The sequence below is a fragment of the Hipposideros armiger genome, unplaced genomic scaffold, assembly GCF_001890085.2.
Source record: "Hipposideros armiger isolate ML-2016 unplaced genomic scaffold, ASM189008v1 scaffold_889, whole genome shotgun sequence".
Taxonomy (NCBI): domain Eukaryota; kingdom Metazoa; phylum Chordata; class Mammalia; order Chiroptera; family Hipposideridae; genus Hipposideros; species Hipposideros armiger.
The window spans coordinates 103764-128092 of record NW_017732239.1 but is presented as its reverse complement, the minus strand read 5'-3'; the positions used below and the strand labels follow the sequence as shown (position 1 = coordinate 128092).

Genomic DNA, 24329 nt, shown 5'->3' with positions numbered 1-24329 from the left:
GATAAGATTCAAATTAGATAATTTTGACAAGAATGCTATATAACCAATATTGCGTACTTCCCACTTTATCAAATCCAAAGGGACAAACGGTCAATTTATCCCATTATTGGTTGGGCTAAGTTTCATTCACTTGTTAAGGTTTTGCTTTTTTGCTTTTGGTTCTGCAATGGAATATGTAGTCATTTAAATAAAAGTCTTACAAAATATAATGTATAAAGGTGATCTATTTTGGTTGACGTTGCTATAGGGCGTAGTACAGTGTTTCTTTGCCCCTTCCCTTGGTATTGCCTCACATATTTGTAGAGCACAGTTTAAAAACCATTGTATCATATTATTATTATTATAACTAAAAGAGTAAATATTTACCAATTAGAAGTAAATTTAGTTGTACTGCTTTCAAATATAAAAATAAAAGCTATTACATTAAAAAATGTCTAGACTCATTAGAAGGGCACAGTTATAATGAATGTGTTTCATTAGATAAAGTAATTTTGCATGTTAATTTTTTTCAGATCTTGGTTATGGTTTGTTCCCTAAAGTTAATTTCTTTATATTTTTATAGTATTAACTTGACTAGTAAATTCTTTGTCACAAATAGTATAATGACAAACTTAAAGATAGCCTCTCCTTTGAACCAATATAAAATTTGTATGAGTACAATCTGAATGATAATGTTTAACCATTCACAATGAAAATTTTGTATTACAATTATAGTCTTTCTATAATGTTTATAATATATAGAAGGTGCCAGAAAAATGTATACGGATTTTAAGAAAGGAAAAAACTGCATTAAAATTATAATTGTCAATATACACCGATAACAAAAGATGTGAATACAAGTCATGTGTATACATTTTTTTTTGGCACTCCCAGTATAATTTGGGAATATTCTTCATATTTTACCTCTATATTACTTGTTGGGAATACCTTCAGGTTAGAACTGACTGTGGCTGTGTGAAAGCCTTGTTCTGGAAGACACCCTCATATAAAGATGAATAGAATGCTTGAAACAAAATTGCCAAAAAAAACCTTGAAAATAATTTGGCCATTAAATATCTTTCTGTAAAAAGTTTATTTTTGGCCAAGGTCTTTATTGGGAAGAAGTTTGGTGAAGCGAGTAAAGCACTGTATTGGAAACCAAGAGACACAAGCTCTAGGTTTGTATCGATAGTTACTTTTTTGAATGATCTTGGACAAGTTACCTTTCCAAGTCTCATGTCCTCAGAAGGAAAATGAGGAGGTAAGAACGAAGTCTTTCCAATTCCAGAAGCTTTTTGTTTTGTTTTTTTAAATCATTAAAGTAATCTCATGTTGTGTATGTATTTCAAGGACAAAACAAATTAGTGTGGAATGAAAAGAATTCTCTAGAGCCTCCCATGTAAATTTAAACCATGTATTTTTTTAGGTATTGCAAAACTTGTTTCACTATTTTCAGTGAAATGTTTTTCATTTCTCTGGTCCTCTGGGCTGCATGGTCCTGGCTGGAACCAGTAGCAGATGTGTTGAAATGCTAAGAGGAAAGTTATTTTTTATAGCATTCCTGGACTGATCAAGGTAAAAAAAAAATAAAAAAAATATATATATGGAATCTCTTGGCAGTTTCTACTCTGTTGGATGTTTAGCCCAGATATGAAACTCAAAGTTGTAAGTAGTTTTATTTGTATTTTCAAATCATTTCTCCAGTTTGGGAGGTGTATTATTTTTATTGAGACTGTGATTTTTGTTATGGTTACTTCCTAACATGGAGAAGGAACTTGCTTTAGTCAACAAAATTTATATTTTATACTCCTTGACTGAGATGATATATTCACGAGGAAAAACTCATGGTCTTACAGAGTCACTTTGTACCTTCTTCAGGTCCTCTAAGGGTCAGGAAAATCTCTTGACTTTAATGCAGATTAATGTCGGTCTCTAGAGTCTTGTATTTTTCCAAGCTGACAAAAACAAACGTCCCCCATGCTGTTAGGTCTAAGGATTCCCAGAGGATTCCTGCTCTGGAATGAATAACACTGGGTTGGATTCAGACAACTGCTGGCCTAGAAACTTACAACAAGCTGACAAAGGTTTCTAGAGCCAGCTAGCACAGCCTCTAGGAAACAGTCTAGGGGAATGTCATGTGATCCACGGCCCTGGGTTCTCTCAGTGCTGCTCACTACTGAAAAGATGAAGGCTGTTATCTTCAATGAATGAAATACTTGTTATTTTTTTATGTGCTGTCCTACAATAAAGTGTCCACAGAGATCTCAGTAAAGTCACGTATGTGTGTGCTCATGCATGTGCAGACACACGCGTAATGCGATAGGAGAATGGGCGGACAGGACACAGGCAGACAGGCAGTTGCGATGCCATGCACAAAGCCTATTAATAACGACAAGTATGGCACGAATAGGGGACCTAACCAATTTTGGGACGGTGGGAAGGATTCCAAGGGGTGGCCTAAGTTGACATAACAATGGAAAATTGGAATTAGCTGGAGAAACGGTTCAGCGTTGGAGATAGATGTGGGAATAGCATATGTGAAGGCCACTGAAACCAGTATGTCTTGTTAGGCAAACTGCAAGTAGTGAGGTGCTGCTGAGGCAGAGAGTATGAGGGGTTAATGACAAAGCATGATGCCAAGAGCCAAGGAGAGCCAGACAACTAGTAGTAGCTGCAAGACTTTGGACTGGAAACTAGCGATAGCCTCTGAAGGCAGCCCATCTAAAATAGTCTGCCACCGCATCCCAAACAATTTCTTTCACCCAATGTTTTGATTCCTCTGTTCATTAAATATGAGCAACAATAACGTGCAACACATTGTAGGTGAAACAAAACATCACAGAGCTCAGCTCAGTTATTCAAGAGCATCACCTCTTGGTGTGACTTGATTTTCCTTATCTTTGAAGTCTTAGCTCAGTCTGTAAGCTCTGCTTTTTAGATTGGGTAAGGATCGCTTTCCCTGTGCTCCCCCTGGGCTCTCTGCATATCTTTTTCTGAGGCCTTACTTATGACACTGGGCCGTAATTGGCTATTTTCTGTAATTAGACTACTACATCTAGGAGGGCAGAAAGTTTGGCATTTATCTGGAGAAGCACGTTCTAATAAATATGTGAAAGACGTATCAACAAAGGTATGTTTTATGCATCAACGAACACAACCGATTTTGATGTAGATGCTAGAAATTCAGAGAACAACAAGTCAAAATTTCTGTCCCCAGAGGTTCATGGTATAGAATGGCTGCTCATTATAGATTTCATGGAAGATTTTTAATAAAATGTTATGTCTTTTAGTTTCTTAGGTTGTTGCTTGAATGAGACTCATTTCCCCCATTTATTAAACTGCTGGCTCTTCAGTTTCTTTTATTTACCTGCAAAATATATGCAACAATTTTTATTTTGCATGATGTCAAGCAAATGAAATGGAATGTTAACATGATAGACACACAACATACCTTATTTCCTAGGCCAACTGATCTTGGAAAAAGATGCTATGTTACTATCACTGATAAGTAGTTTGTGAGTTACAAGGTCTAGGTCAGCAGTTCTGAACCTTCCTTAATACAGTTCCTCATGTTGTGGTGACCCCCAACCATAAAATTATTTTCGTTGCTACTCTATAACTGTAAGTTTGCTACTGTTATGAATCGTAATGTAAATATATTTTTGTTTTCTGATGGTCTTAGGCGACCCCTGTGAAAAGGTCATTCGACCCCCAAAGGGTTGCGACCCCCAGGTTGAGAACCACTGGTCTAGGTCCTCTGCCTGCAATTTTGATAGCTACCACTAGGTGACAGTAAACCTTGATTTTATAGAACTTATGAGTAAACAACAAGCTTATCAAGTACATGATTTAGTTCATATTTTGAGTAAAAATTTCAAAGTTATGAAGGTTAATAGTATACAATAGTAATTCTCCTATAACTTAAAGAATATTTTTTTCTCTCTAGATGATTTATTTCTTTTACAAGAGCCTTTACTCATTTCAACCATAAACATCATACAATCATTTTAAATAATTATGCCAAGTATCAATAAGTATCAACATTAAAAGCATCAACAGCAAACCCTGTGTTGATAATATCATCATAACATTCAACTTTAACTATATTAATCAAGTATTTACTCCATTCCAAATATTTTCAGGGCTTAGATATGTCTCTTTTGGCACTAACATCACAAATGTCAATATTATGCTGGTCTGCTCACTCTTTATTAAAAGAATTAAAAGTATTATTTTATTATCTGCCTCAGTTAGACGCTCAAATAAACAGCTGGAGAAAGAATAATTTTAGTCTTAATAATTTTTAGACTGCAAATGAAAAACAACTTCCTTCTCCTCACACACCTTCATGATCAATTCCAGAGAACATTTTTCTAGATCTGAAGATCAGAAGTAATTACATAAACAATTGGAGGTCACATCATTGTTACAAAATAATTATTGTAATGAACTATGCTTTAAAATAATAGATGCGATTAAAGATCCAATGAATAGTTTGTACCTATTTATAATCTGATTTTTAAAGTACACAGTGTTCTTAGCAGAAGAATTACATCTGAATATTATATGCTTCTTTAACGTCCCCTGACCAAGAAGATATGCTGATCATTAGAGACATTAAGTCAATATTTTCTTGGCTTGTAAATAAACAATAATTACTAATTACATAGTTGTACAATACCAATAATAATTTTATTTCTCTCTTAACTGGATATAGTTTTGCTTTAATCTACATAGCTTCACTAAAATGACCTTCTTAGAAGGTGTTATAATTCTTTTGAAATCAGGGACTGCAGTCATTCATTATCCAGCCAGCCAGCCAGCCACCAAACTTTTATTACATTGCTACTATTTCTCTGGTATTATTCAGTCATTTCCAAACTTGAGTGTTCGTATAGTCAAGTAAGCTGTTGGTTTGAAGTTAGATTTATGAATCCCACATCTAGAGATCCTGATCCTAGGCATCTCGATCCTACCAAGTACACCCAGGCAATGCTGATTCAGAAATAACACTTCAATGGCACTCAAAGGAGACACTGTTTGCTGGTCTTGTAGAGCTTATCATTAAGGAGAAGGAAGAAAACATGGGCTATTTGGCTTGAAACAAAGCATTAGCTGCAATATGTTTTAGCATGTCTACTTGGGTTTTTTGGTTTTTCTTGTTGGTTTTTGATCAAGGAATCATGGACCTTTTATGAAATTTGATGGACCTATGGATCTCTTCCCTAGAACAAATGAACAAACATAAAATTTTACCTACGTTTATCTGTGATTCAACTCAACACTGAGTCCCTGGGTAAGAACTCTTAAAAGGAGGCTATAGTTGCACACTAAACAAAAGAGATCCATCGACTGCGGTTGAGGATGGATGGGGTATACCGCAAGAGATTGAGGGGCCCAGGAAAGGCCTCCTAGAGGAAATCCTTGGGGATTTGTGACATATAATAAGTGTTCATGAGGCAAGTATGGAGGATGGTGTCAAAAGGAGAAAAGTCTGAACATTCCAGCCAAAAGGAACAATGTAAACAGAAGTGGGAGAGAGCTTGCCTTAGTTGGAGAATACCAAGTATCTCGTTATACAGAGCTTCATAGAAAACAGAGGGCCATATTCCATGATAAGGAGTTTGGACTCTATCTTACACTAATTGTGGAGAGAAATAAGCACAATAATGATTTTGGTCAGTAGAAGAATCTGCTTATGCATGCTAGTGCCTTATTTGTAGAACTTATAGCAACACATTGTCCAACTATAACAAGAGAAAGTATTTCCTTCTTGCAAAAAAACCTCAGAGGATGTCTCTCAATGGTTTTCAACATTCTACTCTCCCTTTCCTCTCTCTGTGTCTTCCCCTAGGGGATGCTGGAAAGAAAGTTTCTTGCTACTCTTTAAACAGAAATAAAATAAGAATGAGAACAAACCTACCTCCCTTGAACTTGTTTATACTAAAAAAAAAAATCACCAATTTTGATCACAAGTTTTACAAGGTCTTGACTTAATTTTTGGTAAAAAAGCAAACCCATAAAGTCTCAGAGATGGCCACTGGCCTGGTCTTTTAGGCACCAGAGGACGTCTGGTCAGTGAGCTGCTTACTCGGGGCTGACGCTCAGCCACACATGATGCCAAGGGAATTGAAATATGTTTAAGGGACCGTTGGTATTTTTTTACAGGGGTCTTAATGCCATGTAATTCATGTTGGAACTAAAATGTTTAATGTATTCTTAGAAAAGGAGAAGAATATTAGAAGAGCTTTATTTTATTTAGAACTAAAGACAAAATCACTGCAGTGTGCATTTCTGAGCTTTGGGAAGCATCGTTTCATTGTCCCAGATTTCATGAAAATAGTATTTTCTGTTTTAGATTTACAGGCGAGAGTGTACTCTCTCAGCACTCTGCAAAGGCACACAGAGATAACAGTATGTGAGTTCTCTAATTTCTTTGGAGGAAGAATTTATCAGGAGTTTTGAACATATGCAATCTTCATGTCATTGAGAAACACCTAGAACGATATTTTACTGGGGTTTTGAAACTGGAGTCACTGGTAACAATGTTCCTAGTATCAAGAGTTTGAGAAGACCTGGGTGGTTGACAAACTCATTCTTATCAAAATTCTATAATGATATAAACATTTGTAAATCAAGGGAGAAACATTAAAAGGTATACCTTCAAAACTTAAATAGATGAAAAATTAGTGTACAATTTATGCATGTGTAACAACAGCTAAAATACCGTATTTCCCCATGTATAAGACACACCTTAATTTGGGGGCCTGAAATTTTAAAAAAATGTATTAAATGAAGTTATTGAACTCAAGTTTTATTCATCATAAAATTCATACAACTCCTCATCACTGTCAAAACTCCCAACCATTATCTTGTCCTCATTTGTTTCTGATGACAAATCACTGTCTTCATATATTGCCTCTCATGGCCTTTTGCCGTGGCGTTTTCAGTAGGGTTTCTTCTTCCCGTTAGCCAGTCTCGGATTGTTTTCTCAGTTGGAGGAGGATCAAATTTACATTCAGCAGCACGATTTCCATTCACTTTTGCAAACTGGATCACTTTTAACTTGAATTCAGCACTGTACAAAAATATTTTCTGAGCCATTTCTGGGCAGAACGTGGCAAAACGTAACCTGCCCTAATATACCTGTAACAAGTGCGAAACAATGAGCGCAAAGACGACAAGCGCAAAAAAGCGGGAAATGCAAGTAAAAAAAAAAAAATCTACAACCACTGTATAAGACGCACCCAATTTTTAGACCCCAAATTTTTCAAAAAAGGGTTTGTCTTATACATGAGGAAATACGGTATACAACAGCCATAATAGTGCTAGAGGGTAAATGAAACTGGATTTGCTGATGTTTTTCATTGTTTGGGCTGAGGTTTTCTGTAACTCTGGAAATTTATCTCTTAATCGCAGCACAGATCTCCATGACCCTCGCTATCATGAGCATTTTTTCACATTTGCACACCCTCCACTGAACATGTTTAAAGATAACAGACCTGCCTCAGGGCATCTGAGGCTAAAGAAGCAAATAAGACAGCAGACCCCTTCTCGGCATCCTGGTTAGGTTAATATACACAAATTCCTGTGATTCCCCAGTGATCCAATCCCATGTGAGAACAAATGACACCAAATAAGGAAAATGGAACCTGATAAAGCAAACCTTCAGGAAACAGAGATGAGAATTAATGGTAGGCTGGCATGCATGATCTTTTCAGAGTTTTTTTCCCAGTATCAATTATAGGTAAAGAAAGGAAAAAAGACACATGCTGGATTCAGTCAATGAAGCACCTTATTATATGGCAAGAAAAACGTAGGATACTCAAAAGACTGGAATTTTAATTTATTAAAGAATAAACATTTGCATTAAAGGGTTGTTATTCAGGCATCTGGGTTCAAAATAAAGTAGACCTTAAATTAGGTAATCAGAAGCACAACTCTTTGGTTTCTTGTTCTTTGAACTTGGTATTTGCTTTCTCTATATAAAATGAAAAAAACAAAACAAAAAACTTTCAAAGGAAATGGGGTCTCATGGATTTGAGAAAATTGGTCCTTTTCATATTTAATTTCTCCAGTTTATTGCTTACATGCATGTCTTAATTAGCTGTATTTCTATCATTATTATCATCACTCTTTGTATGCTTATGTATGTCTATCACTGTCTCACAATGATACTTGTTTAATTTAGACAGTCATCCACATAACTCATATTTACTGAGCTACTCTATATTTTATGGTTATTGGCTAGGAAATTTGATTTCTTTGCTTATTTTTCATTAATATTCATCAAGTACTTACCTACATGTGAAAGTCGTTTTAAGGACTTTATATGTATTACCTCATTTAATCTTCACAACCGTGTTAGAAGTACATTACTCATCTTAGAACCATTTTACAGATGAAGTAACTGAGGGTCAGGAAGGATAAGAGCTAGGTTGCAAACCCAGACAATTAAGCTCCAAACTGTCCCGTTATGCTATCTCTGAAGACACAAGTGTGCATGACACACTCTTACTCTTCAAAAGCTAATGTGGGCCAGCCAAGTGGCACATTGGTTAAGAGCTGGCTTGGGACGCCAGAGGGCCCTGGTTCAGATCCCACATATGAGGGCCAGTGACACTGCCCTCTGCAGCTAAGATGCTGAACGGCAGCTCAACCTGGAGCTAGGCTGCCCTGAGACCTCGGCGACAGCGTAGGCTGCAGCCCCTGCTGCAGTGGGTTCCCATGGGCTACCGTGTGTAGCCAGCAGCCAGCGTGAGTGGCCAGAGCTGCTATGAGCAGCCTTCCAGAAGCCGGCAACTGATCTGCCTCGCCCGGGAAGAGTGCAATGATTGTGCCAGCTTGGGCCAGTGTCCTCCACAACTAGATTGAAGAACAAAACAGGACAGCAACTTATCTGTTCCCCTTCCCCCAATTCCCCACGCAGTTCCCATCCCCCCAATTCACCAATAAAAAAATCTTTAAGAAAAAAAAAGAAGCTAATGTTCTATTTTTTATTTTTTTTGTGGGAGTGGGGAAAGAAAGGAAAAAAAGGAAGAACTTTAGGTAATAAATTTATTGTCAATTATTTCCTTCTTTCATACTTTGTGCCAATCCACCTATATCTGCTGATCTTTATATCTTTTTAGGTTATCTGAAAATCTTTATTATAGCCTTAATTCTTGATTAATCAAATTGTACATTATTAAGTCTCTTAATCTTCTTACTCACACACTCTTTTCTTTTGAAACATCTTTTGAACTTTTTCTTGTACTTATATATATTTATATCTATGAAGGTAGATCATCATCAAAAAACTGTCTGTTATAGGCGTTTGCTCACCCACTTTTTCATTGGTGCACTGACTTTGCTTCATATGTTTTCCTATTGTTTTCTCACATGCTCATGACAGGCTTTTGCAAATAAATAAGTAAATTCTATTTACTTATGAATATGGAGTAATAGAATTTATCTCCAGCATGTAAAAAACAGTGTTGCACATAATGACACAGACTCAATAGAGCCATCTCCAACAGAGATTCAACATTGGAAAACAAACCTTGTCTCCTCTAACAAGGAAGGTAAAGCTTTTGAAACAGATTTTTAAATCAATGCCCAGGTTCCAGAGGGAATTATATACAATAGAATGGACACATATATAGATATTAGGTCCCTTTGTAAAGCTTGATGGTCCCTATTTCTCATATGGACTCTCTAGTATTTATTTGAATGGGTTATGCTATGAGCTATTTCTTCAGATGTCACTTGGCAGCCACAAACTAATTTCACCCTCATTATGACAATGCTCCAACATGATTTGAGCAGACCATTAGGTCTTTAATATTGGACGCATTTCAAAGCAGGAAAAAAAAGTGTCCATGACCTTGAATTGTAAAATGTTTGTTGCATTATTACCAGTTAAAATGTTACTACATATGAACCATCTCTTGAGATGAATAAAAGTAAATTTCTAAACAATTTGAACTCAGCTCATAATCAACACAATAAATATTTATCAAATGTCTATTATGTGTATAGTATATGGAGTTCACAAAGGTGGCTAAGACATGAACACTTTTTTTTTTAAATTGGGGAATTGGGGGGATGGAAACAGTGCTGGGAAATTGGGGGAAGGGGAACAGACAAGTTGCTGTCCTTTTGTTCTTCAGTCTAGTTGTGGAGGACGTTGCTTCACTGACCCAAGTTGGCACCATCATTGCGCTCTTCCCAGGCGAGGCAGATCAGTCGCCGGCTTCTGGACGGCTGCTCACTGCAGCTGCTGGCCGCTCACGCTGGCTGCTGGCTATATACGGTGGCCCATGGCAACCCACTGCCATAGGGGCTGCAGCCTATGCCGTTGCCGGCGACTCATGGCAGCCCAGCTCCAGGTTGAGCTGTTGTTCAGCATTTTAGCTGTGGAGGGCAGTGTCACTGGCCCTCATATGTGGGATCCGAACCGGGGCCCTCTGGCATCCCAAGCCAGTTCTTAACCATCGTGCCACTCGGCCGGCCCATGAACACTTCTTATTAGGTTAAGTCTGGTGAGGAAGAGAAGACACATATATAAATAATAATACTACAGTAGACAAAAGAGACATGCTACAAGAGAAACAATTTATTTATGCGATGACAGTTTAGAAGAGAGAAGTCTTCCTGTATAATATTTGAGCTTGCCTTGAAAGGTGGTTGATATTGGACTTGTGAAGATAGGGAGGAAGCGATCAATTCAGTAAAGCTCTGGTCATTTATAAGCACAGGATGCACTTCGATGATCCTGAACTAAAGAGAACAACATGTTCACCTTGAAGATATTATTCTGAAAAAATTTTTTTAAATATTACTTAGACATAATTTTGCTGTATTAGCAAATACTAAGATAAGCCTCAAGTCTCCCCTTGTGCTAAGATGAATTTACATTCTTTTTTGGGGGGGGGTATTGGGGAAGGGGACCAGCCAAGTTGTTCTTCAGTCTTCATTGTGGAGGGTGCCAGTCGCCATCTGGCTGCCTGGTGGCAGCTCATGGCCTCTAAACTCAAGATGCAGTGTTCAATCTTAGTTGTGGGTGGGCGTAGCCACCATCCCATGTGGGAGTCGAACCAGCAGCCTTGTTGTTAAGAGCGCACACCCTATCCACTGAGCCACCCTGGGCGGCAGCTCAGCTCAAGGTGCCGAGTTCAGTCTTGGTTGTAGGTGGGCATAGCCCACCATTGAACAGGCAATCTTGTTACACCAACAGAGCCATCCTGCCACCTGTTGGCAGCTCAGTGACAGCTCAGCTCGGGTGCAGTGTCACTGGCCTATGTGGGAATTGAATTGACAGCCCTGTTGTTCAGAGCTCGCACTCTTAAGCCAACTCTTAACCAACTGAGCCACTTGGCCAGCCCAAAATACTAAATTTACATTATTTCCTTTATCTCAAGCCTTCCCATCCTACTAATTTCCACTGTAGAACTCTGAATACTGAACAAAAAAGGCATTTCATGAAAACATAAAGAATTGCAGCTTCAAATACTAAAATCAAAAAAGAGAAATACGTATCTATCTTAAATATTTAGCACTTAATAAATTTATTCTCGGCCTTTTCACTTGATGCTCCCAACACATTCAAATGACTAATGGAATCCCCTCTCTTTCTTATCGTTTTTGATGTTAGATAACCCTGCAACTTAATTGTGCTATGAATTTCACAATCCTTATACTGAGCATATCCTCCTCATTCCTCTCCCAAAGTCCATGCCCTCCACAGTACTAAAGCTACTCTCTTCCACTAAACTTTTTGAGCAGTTTAACATCTCCTGAATTTTCCCCCATACCTTTTTCCTACAATACTAATTATTTGTACACCTCCCAATGACATCTTCATAATGGCAAACAAATGCTAATTTTGCTGGAAGTCTACAGTAAGGCAAGCACCGTTTTTTATATATATATATAGATTGACAAGAGAAGCGTTGTTTTTATTTCCATCAGAAGATGCCACCTGTCTCATTTACACTCAGTATATAAAGACATGCTCTGCTCTCCCTGTTAGTGGATGGTGCCCAGCCCTTTCACTAGCCCAGGAGCAGGGTGAGAGTGGGCGGTTTAAGCAGAGACAGCCCTGGAGCAGCAACCAGGAGAAAGCTGTGCTGGGAAACTCGATGAGATTGAGTCATTGCTACCAGGCTCTGAAAGAGAACCAGGGGGGTCATTTGGCGTTTTCTTCAAGTGATTGTGAGAAAGACAAACTAGTTCCATATGGTGGCAGGAAGAGAGTGCAGAGCCAAAATAAAATCATCTCAGCTTGTCAGTGTGTAAGACCTTAAAGTTCAGATATCTGAGAGTCTGTCTACTGTTTAAAAGAGCCGAGGCCAAACTTCAATTTGTCATACATACAACTCCCACTGCCTCGGATAATGAAAGAGGCTCTTGCACCACTGAATACAGTGAAGATGTAAAAATATGAAAAGTATGGCAATCTCTTAAGTAGACAAAAATCAGTGAGAAACTGGATGCATGAGATTGGGCTGCCTATTTTAAAGAAATGAAAGTTATAGAGTTACTTGTATGATACTTAGGTGTACTTTGAAGCCTGTTCTTCCATCGTACAACTTACTATTGTTCTACATTAATTAAGAAATATGATTTAATCTTTTTAGTTATTAAAACTTCTTCTTTTTATTTTAATTATTTTAACCTTTTGACCCCTTTCACTCATTTGTCCCACCTCCCCCACCCCACATCTCTGGCAACCACTAATCTATTCTCTGTATCTATGAGCTTGATTTTGTTTTGTTTTGTTTTAAGATTCCTCATATAAGTGAGATCATACGGTATTTGTCTTTCTCTGTCTGACTTATTTTACTTAGTATAATACCCTCGAGGCCCATCCATGTTGTCATAAATGGTAAGAGGTCATTCTTTTTTATGGCTGAATAATATTTAATTGTACGTATGTACCACATCTTCTTTGTCCATTCATTCATCAGTGGACACTTGGGTTGTTTCCACATCCTGGCTATTTCAAATAGTGCTGCAGTGAACAAGGGGATGTGGAGAAAAGGGAACCCCCGTGTGCTGTTTGGTGGGATTGTAAACTGGTGCAGCCACTATGGAAAACAGTATCGAGGTTCCTCAAACAATTAAAAAAGAACTACCATATGACTCAGCAATTTCACTTCTGGGTATTTATTTATCTGAAGAAAATGAAAACACTAACTTGAAAAGATCTATGCATCCCCATGTTCATTGAATTTCTGTAAATGAGAGAAAAGGAGTAACTATATTTTCATCAAGGATGGCTAGATAATCATGACCATTTCCAATGTGCATTTATCTGTTTCATTTTCCCTTAAGATGCTAAGCGAAGAAATAAAAATGCTAATAATCTTTACAGTCGACCAAATGATACTCATAAATTTCTTTCCTTTAATTACAAAATGTGGGTTTAAATGGATGAATCATGATTTTACTTTGTGGCTGCCATTTTGGTCACATCTAATCATATCCTTTGGAGTTTTGTTTTTGTTGTTATTTTGTTTTTGTTTTTGACATCTTCCATATGTCTGTACCTAAGTCAAGTATTTTGCCCTGCAATAATATTTGGTTTTTATCTTCTACCACCTCTCTAATGATTCACACTTCAAGTTCCCTTTCACTACAGTCAGATGTAAAGCTAACTTTGGCTCTTTTATATATTGACTTTTCTTTTGTGAAGTGAAGGTTCATTTGAAGTAACTATTAGCAAAATAGAGAAAGCTATGGATAGTTAAATAAACACAAGAACTTTAGAAATTAGCCAGAACAACTTTTAAAAGGAACCACCTAAGCATTCTGTTTGAGCCTCAATTTTAAAAAGCTTTTTATCTAATTACAAAAAATACTTGACATTAATGAAAGGCTGGCCCCTGCTTTGCTTGTATCAGATAACCAGATATGATCGTGGCTTTGGGTCATATTTGCTAGCTAAACAGCTGCTCAGGAAGCATAAGCCCCTTACCTGTGCAGAGGGGCCATCCTTGACAGCACAGTTACTCCCAGAATCCTTGTGGGATTCCACAGAAACTTGGGTGTCCTCATTAGTAAACTTCTTAAAATATATTGAGAAAAAATATTTTTATGATGCGTCATCTCTATTTTCCAGTGCAAGAGAATAACTGTCCGATGGAGTGCCTGTTCCTTAGAAGAGCATAAGTAGGTCCTCTGTGACATGCTAAGGGTATAAATATGGGGGGATGGACCCTATTGTACATTGTAAATTACAAGTTCTACTCAGCCTTGGACAGTGAAAATTTATTCTTCTTCACAATATTGGTTGCTTTTCCTTTTAAATCATAGCAACCGATATGTCCCAATGTTTACATTGTACTATTTTAGGACCCTTCTCCACTTCTATTTCTTGTTTTAAATATCCCTAATTTGGGCAGGACCTTAAGGAAATACTTCTACAACTAATTAGGCTTTTTTTCCTTCTTTTTCAAAATAATTTTAGTTGAAAGATTTACCTTAAGCATCTCTTTATTTTGAATTTGTTCTCTGGTATCAGTTGGCTTTGCACACAATACGAATAAATCCTTCAATAAAACACAAGAACTAATAGAAATTAAGACATGGCCTTTCTTCCTTTATTCTGTTTGTATACTACATCAAACATATTTTCATATTCTAGAGCCTCCAAGAAAATAAGAACAAAAAAATGAACCGGAAAGAAGATCAAGAAGGATGTAGAAGTGTGTGTGTGTGTGTGTGTGTGTGTGTGTATGTGTGTGTGTGTTTAATTATTTGAGTAAGATGACAAGGAAGTGGGATCTTAGCTAAATGAGATGCAAAAACTACCCTTCTGAACACATGGAACAATTTTGATTATTAGAGTGATTAATATTTGAGTTTGCCTTTAGTTGTTATTTTAATTAATTACTTAGCACACCTGTCATTCATTTATTCAGTAAACAATGAGCTCATCCTCTGTATCAGACACTGCCCTAGACTCTGCTGATTCAAAGATGAGTAAGACACAGTTTATGCCTCAAGGAGCTCACAGCTGATTATGGAGAAGACAAGTAAAACCACCACTAAAATACACATAATAAGTGATACGATGAAGGTATTTATCTGATGTTCTTTGATGTTTACTTGAAATTAATCTTAAAGGGTGAATAAGATTTCCACAGCTATCCAAAGCTAGCAAGGGCCTTCCAAGAAGAGGGGACAGTGTGTGTCAATGTACAGAGAAGCGAGAGAATGTGTTTCTTTGAGGAAACAAGTGAGTGGTAGGTCTGGAGCATGGTGTGCGTGGGCAGGGAATAACAGAACACGGGAGGTGTGGGGGGAGCAGGGGTGTAGGTGGGTGTATACGGAAGAAGGTAGAGGAGGACTAGATCTTCAGAATCCTTGTAAACCACAATAAGAATATTTGAACTTTATCCTTCGTGTGTTGGGAGAACACTGAGGGATTTTAACAGAGTAGAGGAATGGCATGGTTTTGAAGGAGCTACGTGGAGCATGGATTTAAGAGGGAAAGGGAAGGAGTGAGACTCTAGGCATTGAAATCAGTTGTAAGAATTCTACAATAATACAGACAAAAGCTGTCAGGACTAGAAGACCTTCAAATCTTGATGAAGTTGATCTAGAAAAATATCTCTTTTTGTTCACAGACCCTAACATATATCATCAATGAGGTCCGTAGAGGTGAAGGTCAGGAAAAAAACACTGTAGCCTGTGTTCTAACCCTAACATGTATACTTGCATACTTATTTACAGATAGATAAAGGCACCCTTCAACTTATGACAATTGATATAGTCATACAATAGCTTCTAAATGATGCTGGAAAAGAAAATATAATGGCATGGGAAAAGGGTCATAAAATTATAATGAAAAGCATGTTATAAAGAAACATAGAGTATGATTTCATTTTCATTTGTATGTATACATGAGGAGAAACCGATGTGAAGTGAACTAACATGAGTGATTACCTCTAGAGAGGTAGATGAGATGGAGCTGTAGGCAAAAAATTAACACACATTGTTTGAAATGTTTGTAAGAATATGTCCCGATATTACATAAATACATAACATTTCCTATTTGGAAGGAGGAAGAACAAGGAAAAGACTAAATGTATATAAAACATAATGTCAAGAGTAGTTACATTCAGAGAGGAGATTAGATTTGGGTTCATTTTTATTTTCTTCTTTTTGTTTTTCTCTACTTCCCCAAATTATAATTATGCATTCCTATTGCCTTGGTAACACAAAGGAAACATTGTAATGTATGAGGCTTAAACTATAACCCTCATGTGAAAGGGTAACAGTATAAACTATCCCCAGCACATAGCAGTCACTGTGTAACATTAATTGAACATTTGTGTGGATTGCCTGCAAAAGACACCGTTGAAAATCATTGTGTCCTGAAAAGTCTGTCCCTATTACTGAGCCCAAAGCTACTGCAGGGAAAATGACTTACCTTAAGAAGAAGGAAGTCATCAAAAGTCATAAAGAAGCCAAGAATCAGTTGGAAATTAACATTTTCATTCAAGAGCACCTGAGGGCTAAACTCACTGGTCCCAGTGGAGCAGGAGATTTCAGGCTCACAGTCACAGCTACTTAATTTTGGAATCATTCATCTTCCTCTGACTGATTCTTTGTTCACCATATAAGCAACTTTCTAACTATAATTTGGCTTTCTGTACGAAAGCCTCTCTGAGGAGACCAGGAGACTGGGCCGCACATGCTCTTATTTTGACTCTAAATGGAGTCCTGGCAAATGCCTCTCTTAGTTTTGAGTATGTGTCTGTCTCTGAGAGACCAAGAAAGGGATCAAATTAAAACTTCAGATGAGAGCCGGAAGGTGGTGAGTTCACCCCAGTAGCGTGGCTGGACTCCCACTAGTCACTCTAGTTTTCTCTGGTGAAACCTACGTCCACATGGGCTCCCTACAGCCTAAAATGTGATTCTGCCCTTAGAAAATCACACCACTTTGCATCATCAGTGACTTTTGACCTGCCTCTCAGAGTTTACAATGTAAGGTTGTATGAGATGATTCAGCCTTCGAAGCTTCCTTCAGCCTACTATTAACTACAAGTTCTGGTAATCATTGAAACCAAGAAAATTTGACTAGGGGTTAATTATTGCATATTTTGCTCTGATTAAAAAAAAATCCCTGCAAGACATTTAGAAAATGCTTTAGCACAACCATACAATTGTGCTTATATTACTTGCTAAAAATAATATCAAATGTCACAAAACAATAATGGGACACATATGTATACTACTTAATCAATTTTATATATGTGTGTGTGTGTGTGTGTATATATATATATATATATATATATATACACCTATCTATCTATATATATATATATAGATTTGCATACACACACATATATACAAGTATTAATTGATCTTTATTTTTTGTTTAATAACAACATAAAATTCTGTTCAACGCTGGCCTAAGTCCTCATAATCTCTCACTCATACAGAGATACTAATTAGCCATTAACTGTATGGTGGGTGGATAGGATTCATAAATGTGACCCTCGGGCACAGAAGTGGTCACGTACATGGATTTTTAGAGAATATTGCTAGATGATTTTGACAAGGTTGGAGGAGCAGTGTTAGGTAGAGGGGTAAAGTCTCAACAAGAGAAGACCTTGGGTATCAAACTGGCACCACTGCCAACCCAGGCTTAGTAACTATGGTCCCCAAGGAGCCACTGAAGGACCTGAACAAGCTTGCATGTGTTCAAAGTGCCCAACTGGATATGAAAGCAGAGTGTAGTATCAACAGGTAATGAGCAGACATCAGACAGGAAACTACATTAGGCAACTACTGTGATTTGCACAATAGTTTTTGAATTCTAGACTACTATTCTTCAAAATATTCTCTGGACAATCTGCAAAGAGTGATCTGAGATGCTGGCTAAAGACACAAGTGAATTAGCCCTAGTGAAAAGTCCTTTTTCACAAATGATTTGTTATAGGTACAACTCTTGGAGAGCCCCCAATCTAGGTTACTGCAGATTTTATATAAGAAATGTTTCTAGACAATAAGGTAAGTTTTGAAGAATGCCATAGTTGAGGCTAAACAATTGGGATTTTGAACTTAATTTTGGGGTTACCCCTAGAATACAAGCTCCCTGGGGCATGTTTTCTTATGTCTGTTTTATTTGCTGCTATGTCTTCAGGGCTTAGAACAATTTCTGGAATATTGTGTGTGCTCATTAAACATTTGTCCAGGGAATGCATAAGGATTAGAGTTTGGATTTGATAAACACAGCCAAATTTCAGCTTACTTAGCCTCTCTAAGCCTAGCTATGTAAATTGGGAATATTGATGCCTGTATCACAGATTTAATGTAAAAATTAAATTTAATAGCAGTTGCAAAGCATTTAGCAGACTGCTTAGCACAGAGCAAGCCCTTATAATCAATGAGAATTGTTATTCATATTGCTATTAATAATGTTTAGCACATACAAATATTCAAAATTAATACAGTGATATGCTCTAGTGACACCCTAAAAGGCATTTTTTGTTTAGATATTAATATGTGTCATAATAAAATAAGCCCATTTTCCTTTTGTCGATCCTGCATTATTAGAGAGCCGTATGAGTTTGAAAATGCACAGTGAAATGAACAGCAAGCACACAAGCCATGGAGTCTGTGTAATTTGGAGTCTGTCAACCCTCCCTCGGTTCTTACCTCCCTTCCTCCCTCTGTCCCCCTCCCCCTTCCTTCCTTCTTCCCTGGGTCCCTCCACCCTCTCCCCCTCTCCTTCCTTCCTCTTGGTCTCAGAGAGCTTAGCTCTTGTAGCAGTTTGTTGGAAGGGCTGAGTTCAAAGAAGGGAGAAAATAATGAAAAAGGCAAACAAGTAACCAGGCCTCTGGTTTCTTTTTCAGTTGAATGGCTAATCTTTCTTTTTCTTTTCTTTTCTTTTTTTTATTTTATTTTAACTTCAGGTTGTATTTAAAGGGTCACACTGGGACAGCAGGGAAACAGAGCAGCCTGATCTTACATGGTGCTGATTTCAGCACTAAAGATGCTGATAATGACAACTGTATGTGCAAATGCGCCCTCATGCTAACAGGAGGTAAGTCCCATGAGAACATTCTCTAAGTTGTGTTTCAGTTGATTTGAGGCTTGAGGTTTCTTATCTATGAGAAAGGACTATGATCTTCTGGTTAGGAAACTTCAGAGAGAGTCCCTGGAGACTGTTTGTTCCGCCCACTCATTGACCACGTGTTCTTCTGTATGACCTTCCAGCATACCTAGATGTTTGCCTCTTCTCCCAGCATCTAGGAGGTGGTGTGCTAAGCTGGGTCCTGAACAAACTCTTTAGCCTCTTAAAATCCCAGTGACTCTACCTTTCTAAATAATCATAATGATGCCCATAGTGCAATGAACAACAATTCGAGAATTCAGCATACAGGAAAACAAAATGATACAAAATCTTTTGCAACTGGGTAGTAGAGTTCATGGACAGCTGTAATGAAGTGGAATAAGAACAAAAAAGAGCTATAGTTAGACCTCAAGTGGTACAGTTCAGAGTAGCTAGACCAGGGCTTTGCATTCTATGCTATTGACTTCTGTAAGACATTGAACTGCTGTAAGAGATACCACGAAGTAATGCTGAATCACTGAGTGAGAAAGTGAATCCTTTTTGCACCTTTGCAATTTTTCCAGCATTCCTGCTTCTGTAAAAGAGAAATTCTCAGTGTGGTGCTAACATATCTGTACCACGCACCTACTCAAAAATGACCCTTCTTAGTAAAGAAAGAGCAAAGTTTTCGTCCAAAGGCTCAAGGCCTTGGTTCGGCAATGGCACCTACCTGGAATTAACCAGAGTGATTTTGTTTTTGTCATATTGAGTTTTATATCCTCCTTTGGTTATAGCAAGTGGTGCTGATTTTCTCTTTAAAGGAATGATATAAACTTTGCATTTTTAAATCTATTCATAATATTTGATATTTAACAAATCATTGATTTAAAGAAAATATTGAATATTAATCAAAGTTATAAATGGATATGGCAAAAGCTGCAGAGTGGATACATGACTGAAGTTTGAGAAGCACTAAGCTAAACCCCAATGGCAAATGATGTAGCTCAAGAATGTTACGGGCTCTGGCGAAGTAAGTGTTGGCACCAAACAAAACCAAACGGAATTGTAAAGGAAACTTTTTTCCAGTGTTTCGCCTCATAGTTTTAGTGTGGTTTCCTTGTCTTAATGGAACAGCTATCACTCCCACCTTCAACTTTTCTGATTCTCTCTTCTTTATTTTACAATATAACATGTTTTCATGCTAGTGAGGAAAAAACTGTTTAAATCTAACATTTTCCTTCCCAAAATATGATCTTACTACCATTATTATTACATATTGTCATATTTGTTGTATTTCCTGCCCTGAACTCCAAACCAACTCTGTGATATACCATTTTAAGATAAGTAGGAAGAGAAACTCTAATCTCTACTTTGTACCTAGGAAAACAAAAGCAAGTTAATGTTCACCATTTTATCCTTAGCATCCAGCACAATAGATTGTTGTGCATAGGAACACAATAATAAACAGGGGGTATGAATAAATGAGTAACTTATGTTGAGTAACAAATGAGTAACAAAAACTTGTAACCCTTGAAATCACTTTCAAGCTTTGAAGCCAATGAAATGAATCATTAGGTTGATATTTTTCCCGTCAATTAACAGAGCACAGAAGAGTATGGAGAGAAGTTCCTGGAGAAATCTTTCCACTCAGTCCTTCCATTACTACCAGTACCAAATCACATTCCATTGACCCCCATCCACTCCACTTGTATTAGCATCTTTTCAATATGAGACCAGTCCTAGCATTATTAATACCAACCTGTTATGATTCGATCTCTATCATATCCTTCTCTTTAAGCTTGAAACATGCCATTTAGCATCACATTCAACCTCATCAAATAGTTAAAAGTCCTCTATCTGTAATCTTATGACCTCTCCCCCAAAGCAGTTGTTGCAAATTTAGAATATTTTTTAAGTGGTACCCTGGGTTTAGGTTTTGAACTTTTTCCCCAGAAAGAAAATGTTTCTTTTCATTACCCTTCTGATCTTATTAGTGGAATTGTCAGCAACTTTATACAAAGACAAAAGGACTTTAATTGTCCACTCCTGCCTATTTTAATATTGAAATATATTTTATTTTCTCCATGTCTATTTTTCCAGATATTTTTTTCTTACCAAATAAATACAACACATGAAAGACCAATAGTAAAATCTTTCAAATGTTTTCTTTCTTTCTTTTTCTTTTTAATATTTTATTGGGGAATTGGGGAAGGGGAACAGTGTTGGGGAATTGGGGAAGGGGAACAGCCAATTTGTTGCCTTCAATCTTAGTTGTGGAGGGCGCAGCTAGTTCAGCTCCAAGTCCAGTCGCCATCCGGCTGCCCATCGGCAGCTCGCGGCCGCTCAGGTCAAGGTGCTGTGTTCAAGCTTAGTTGCGGGTGGGTACAGCCCACCATCACATGTGAAAGGCGAACTGGCAACCTTGTTAGGAGCACGTGCTCTCACCAGCTGAGCCATCCTGCCACCTATTGGCAGCTCAACGGCAGCTCAGCTTGGGCACAGCTCACTGGCCCATGTGGGAATCGAACCGGTGACCCTGTTGCTCAGAGCTCACACTCTTAACCAACTGAGCCACTCAGACGGCCCCCTCAAATGTTTTCTTAAAAGAGCATCTAGTATGTCCATATTTCTGTCATAATGAAAATGTAGAGCAAAAAATAAAGAGGAGAATGCACCTCTTAATTGTCAATGAGAAAACTTAATTGCCCAGATTCATGATTTTATGTCTCCTTCAAGTGAATACACTGTATCATGTTCTTTCATCCATAATCATTCTTGGACCTAACTTCTTACTCGCCAATAAACACATATGTTGGGGAGAGAAATTTTCCATTTATTGCTTGGTCTGGAATAGTCGAAGTAAATGTGTTTTTGTAATAAACGCCATGACCCTATCAAATATCCTTCTGAAAGAATCCAGGTCTTGCAAAGCTATTCACTCTACAAAGCCAATATGTGGAATTTAGATATCTCAGAGCTAGAGAACATAAGGGTGAGTGAGTGTCAGTGACAGTCCAGTTCCCTTGAGCAACGCCTGGAACTTATGTCCTACTTAACTAACTACTCCTCACCACCATATATCCTGTCCTTTTCCCACTTAGAACCATTTTCCTCATCTAATGATTTTTCCATTTTTCAAAAAAAATCATATTTGAACTTGTTGCCTATTTAAAATAGACTCTTTTAAACAGTGAGATTTCATACTTTTTGAAACTAAGTTTATAGTTCTATGCTATCATCAATGAAAGCTTTTTTATCTTGTTTATTTATATATTTTCCATTGTTTCTTCTAAAAGAGATTAAGGGTAAGATAAGATTTATTGCCCGCTAACTGTCCTCCATAGTTCTTTTCAAGTCCACGGAGGGAATTTTGTTGGAGAATGTGGTATCATTGTTTGCCCTTATCTGTCAAAGACTGAACAACAGGAGATGAGCTTCATTGAAAGCAAAAGATATTTCAGCTAGACATATGGTAGAACATTTTGATCTTTCTTCTTTCCTAGCATTCTAACCTCTTAATTTTCTGTCAATTTAATATATTTTAATGGGGAGCTATTAAGGGTCAACTACCATTAGATAAATGAGCAAGATAGCAGAGAGCTTGCCTCTACTGAGGGAGACCATCCACAAAAAAGTATATACATGAACTAACACAATTTAAAGCATCACAAGTTCTAGGGACAAAATATAACATGGCATAGAGTCATGGGAGGAAGAGGGAAGCAACTTTAGATGGGGTGTCCAGGGACTGTGCATTACTAGTTGTGGACATTTCATAAAGAGACTATAAAGCTATTTATCTGAAAGAGTTTACTTATGCTTGTTCCTGTAGTTGTGGGTCTAGATAAAATTGTCTCTTACATTTTCTTCTGGTTCTGTGATTCTGTTATTCCATGCACTCATTGTGGTTGCAGTTGGAAAAAACAAGTAATATTATTTTTAATGTATGGGTTGTAATTCACAGTACATTGTTGAGTGGAAAGGAGGTGTAGTGGGCTGAGAAAGCACATTTGCGTCAATAGAAATAGATACCACAATATTTTATGCTTTTCCCCCAAAAGCCTATGTCCTTATTTCTACCTTACCAGAAAGCCAGCAATTCTTCCATCCAATTTAAATATTGAATAATTTTTTTAATGTTTCATTACACATTTCTTACGGGATCAGACCATATATTTCGAGGTCAAAATTGCCACACATATTTTTCTATGGAACTGACCCCTTAATTAATCATTAAATACAGATGATTTGTCAGCAGAGGCTTACAAGCCAGAAATATCTGTTCTCTGTGAGTCCACTAACCTTAGGAAAATTTGTAAGTTTTCTCCTGTTAGATTTCTCCCTTTATGTAGCATATTATGACAAATCTGCATATTTCATTTGTAGGAGGGGGTACATTTAAGAGATGATTGTAAAAAATATTTTTTTAGTCCCTCAAGAGAGCTCCTATTGTGCCTTCCTGAACCTAATGAAAGGAATCTGTTTCATTATAAATATAATGTTTTATCTATTTAACATTAAGAAAATAAAAATGTAATCTCAATCAACCCATGCCTTTTTATATGGATTTATTATATATAAAAATAAATATGCAATTTTTTTACTCCAAAATTATGAAAATTAAATCTTTTATCACTAGATTGTCACATTTACAGCAAACTTGCATTCAAAGAAAACATGGTCTTTGATACTAAGTTAGCATTCTTCAAAATAATAATTTCTAAACGTCTGTTAGAAACTACAGTTACTGAAGGTTGCCGACAAAAACAAAATATGGTATTGTTTTAAATTCTTTGTCTTTCCTTACTTTTCTTTCAACACAATTTCCATATTTAGTGCATAATATAAAAGCTATGTCAAAATGTGACCTAACCTTCTGCAGAAAGAATCTGTTGTGGTAGAAACTTCAATCTCTTTTCCCACACATAAACTATGTCAGCCGACAGAAACGACTTTGCTAAAGCTAACAAAAGATATCTCTCAGTTCAGTCTTAAAAGAGGGGATAAAGCCATACACATAAATTTCTTAGTACACCCTAGAACTTACCAGATGCTAGCAGCAGAGAATTGATAAGTGCTTGTCTTGACTGCTATATAATCTTGAAAAAGACAAAGAAAATGAAATCAGTCACTTCTCTAACTAGTGGAAGTGACAAGATCTTTGGGAAAATATAATCATCTTAGAGTTTTTAATAAGCCAGGAAGGATGTGCTAAGCATTGTCAGATAACTGGCATTCCCTAGCTTTTAAGGCAAAAATGTTGACAGAAAAGATCCATATGGAAAATTTAAGATTGACC

At 37.1% G+C, this 24329-nt stretch overlaps 1 protein-coding gene across 4 annotated transcripts in view; it reads left to right on the top strand.

Moving 5' to 3' along the window:
• ANGPT1 (angiopoietin 1) overlaps positions 1-24329 on the top strand; it is a 254882-nt gene that overhangs the window by 220924 nt on the left and 9629 nt on the right. For all 4 annotated transcript variants that reach the window (XM_019630086.1, XM_019630087.1, XM_019630088.1 and 1 more), the window contains one exon: positions 18891-19021. In XM_019630086.1, coding sequence (XP_019485631.1) covers positions 18891-19021 — 131 coding nt within the window. The remainder of the gene's footprint in view (positions 1-18890; positions 19022-24329) is intronic.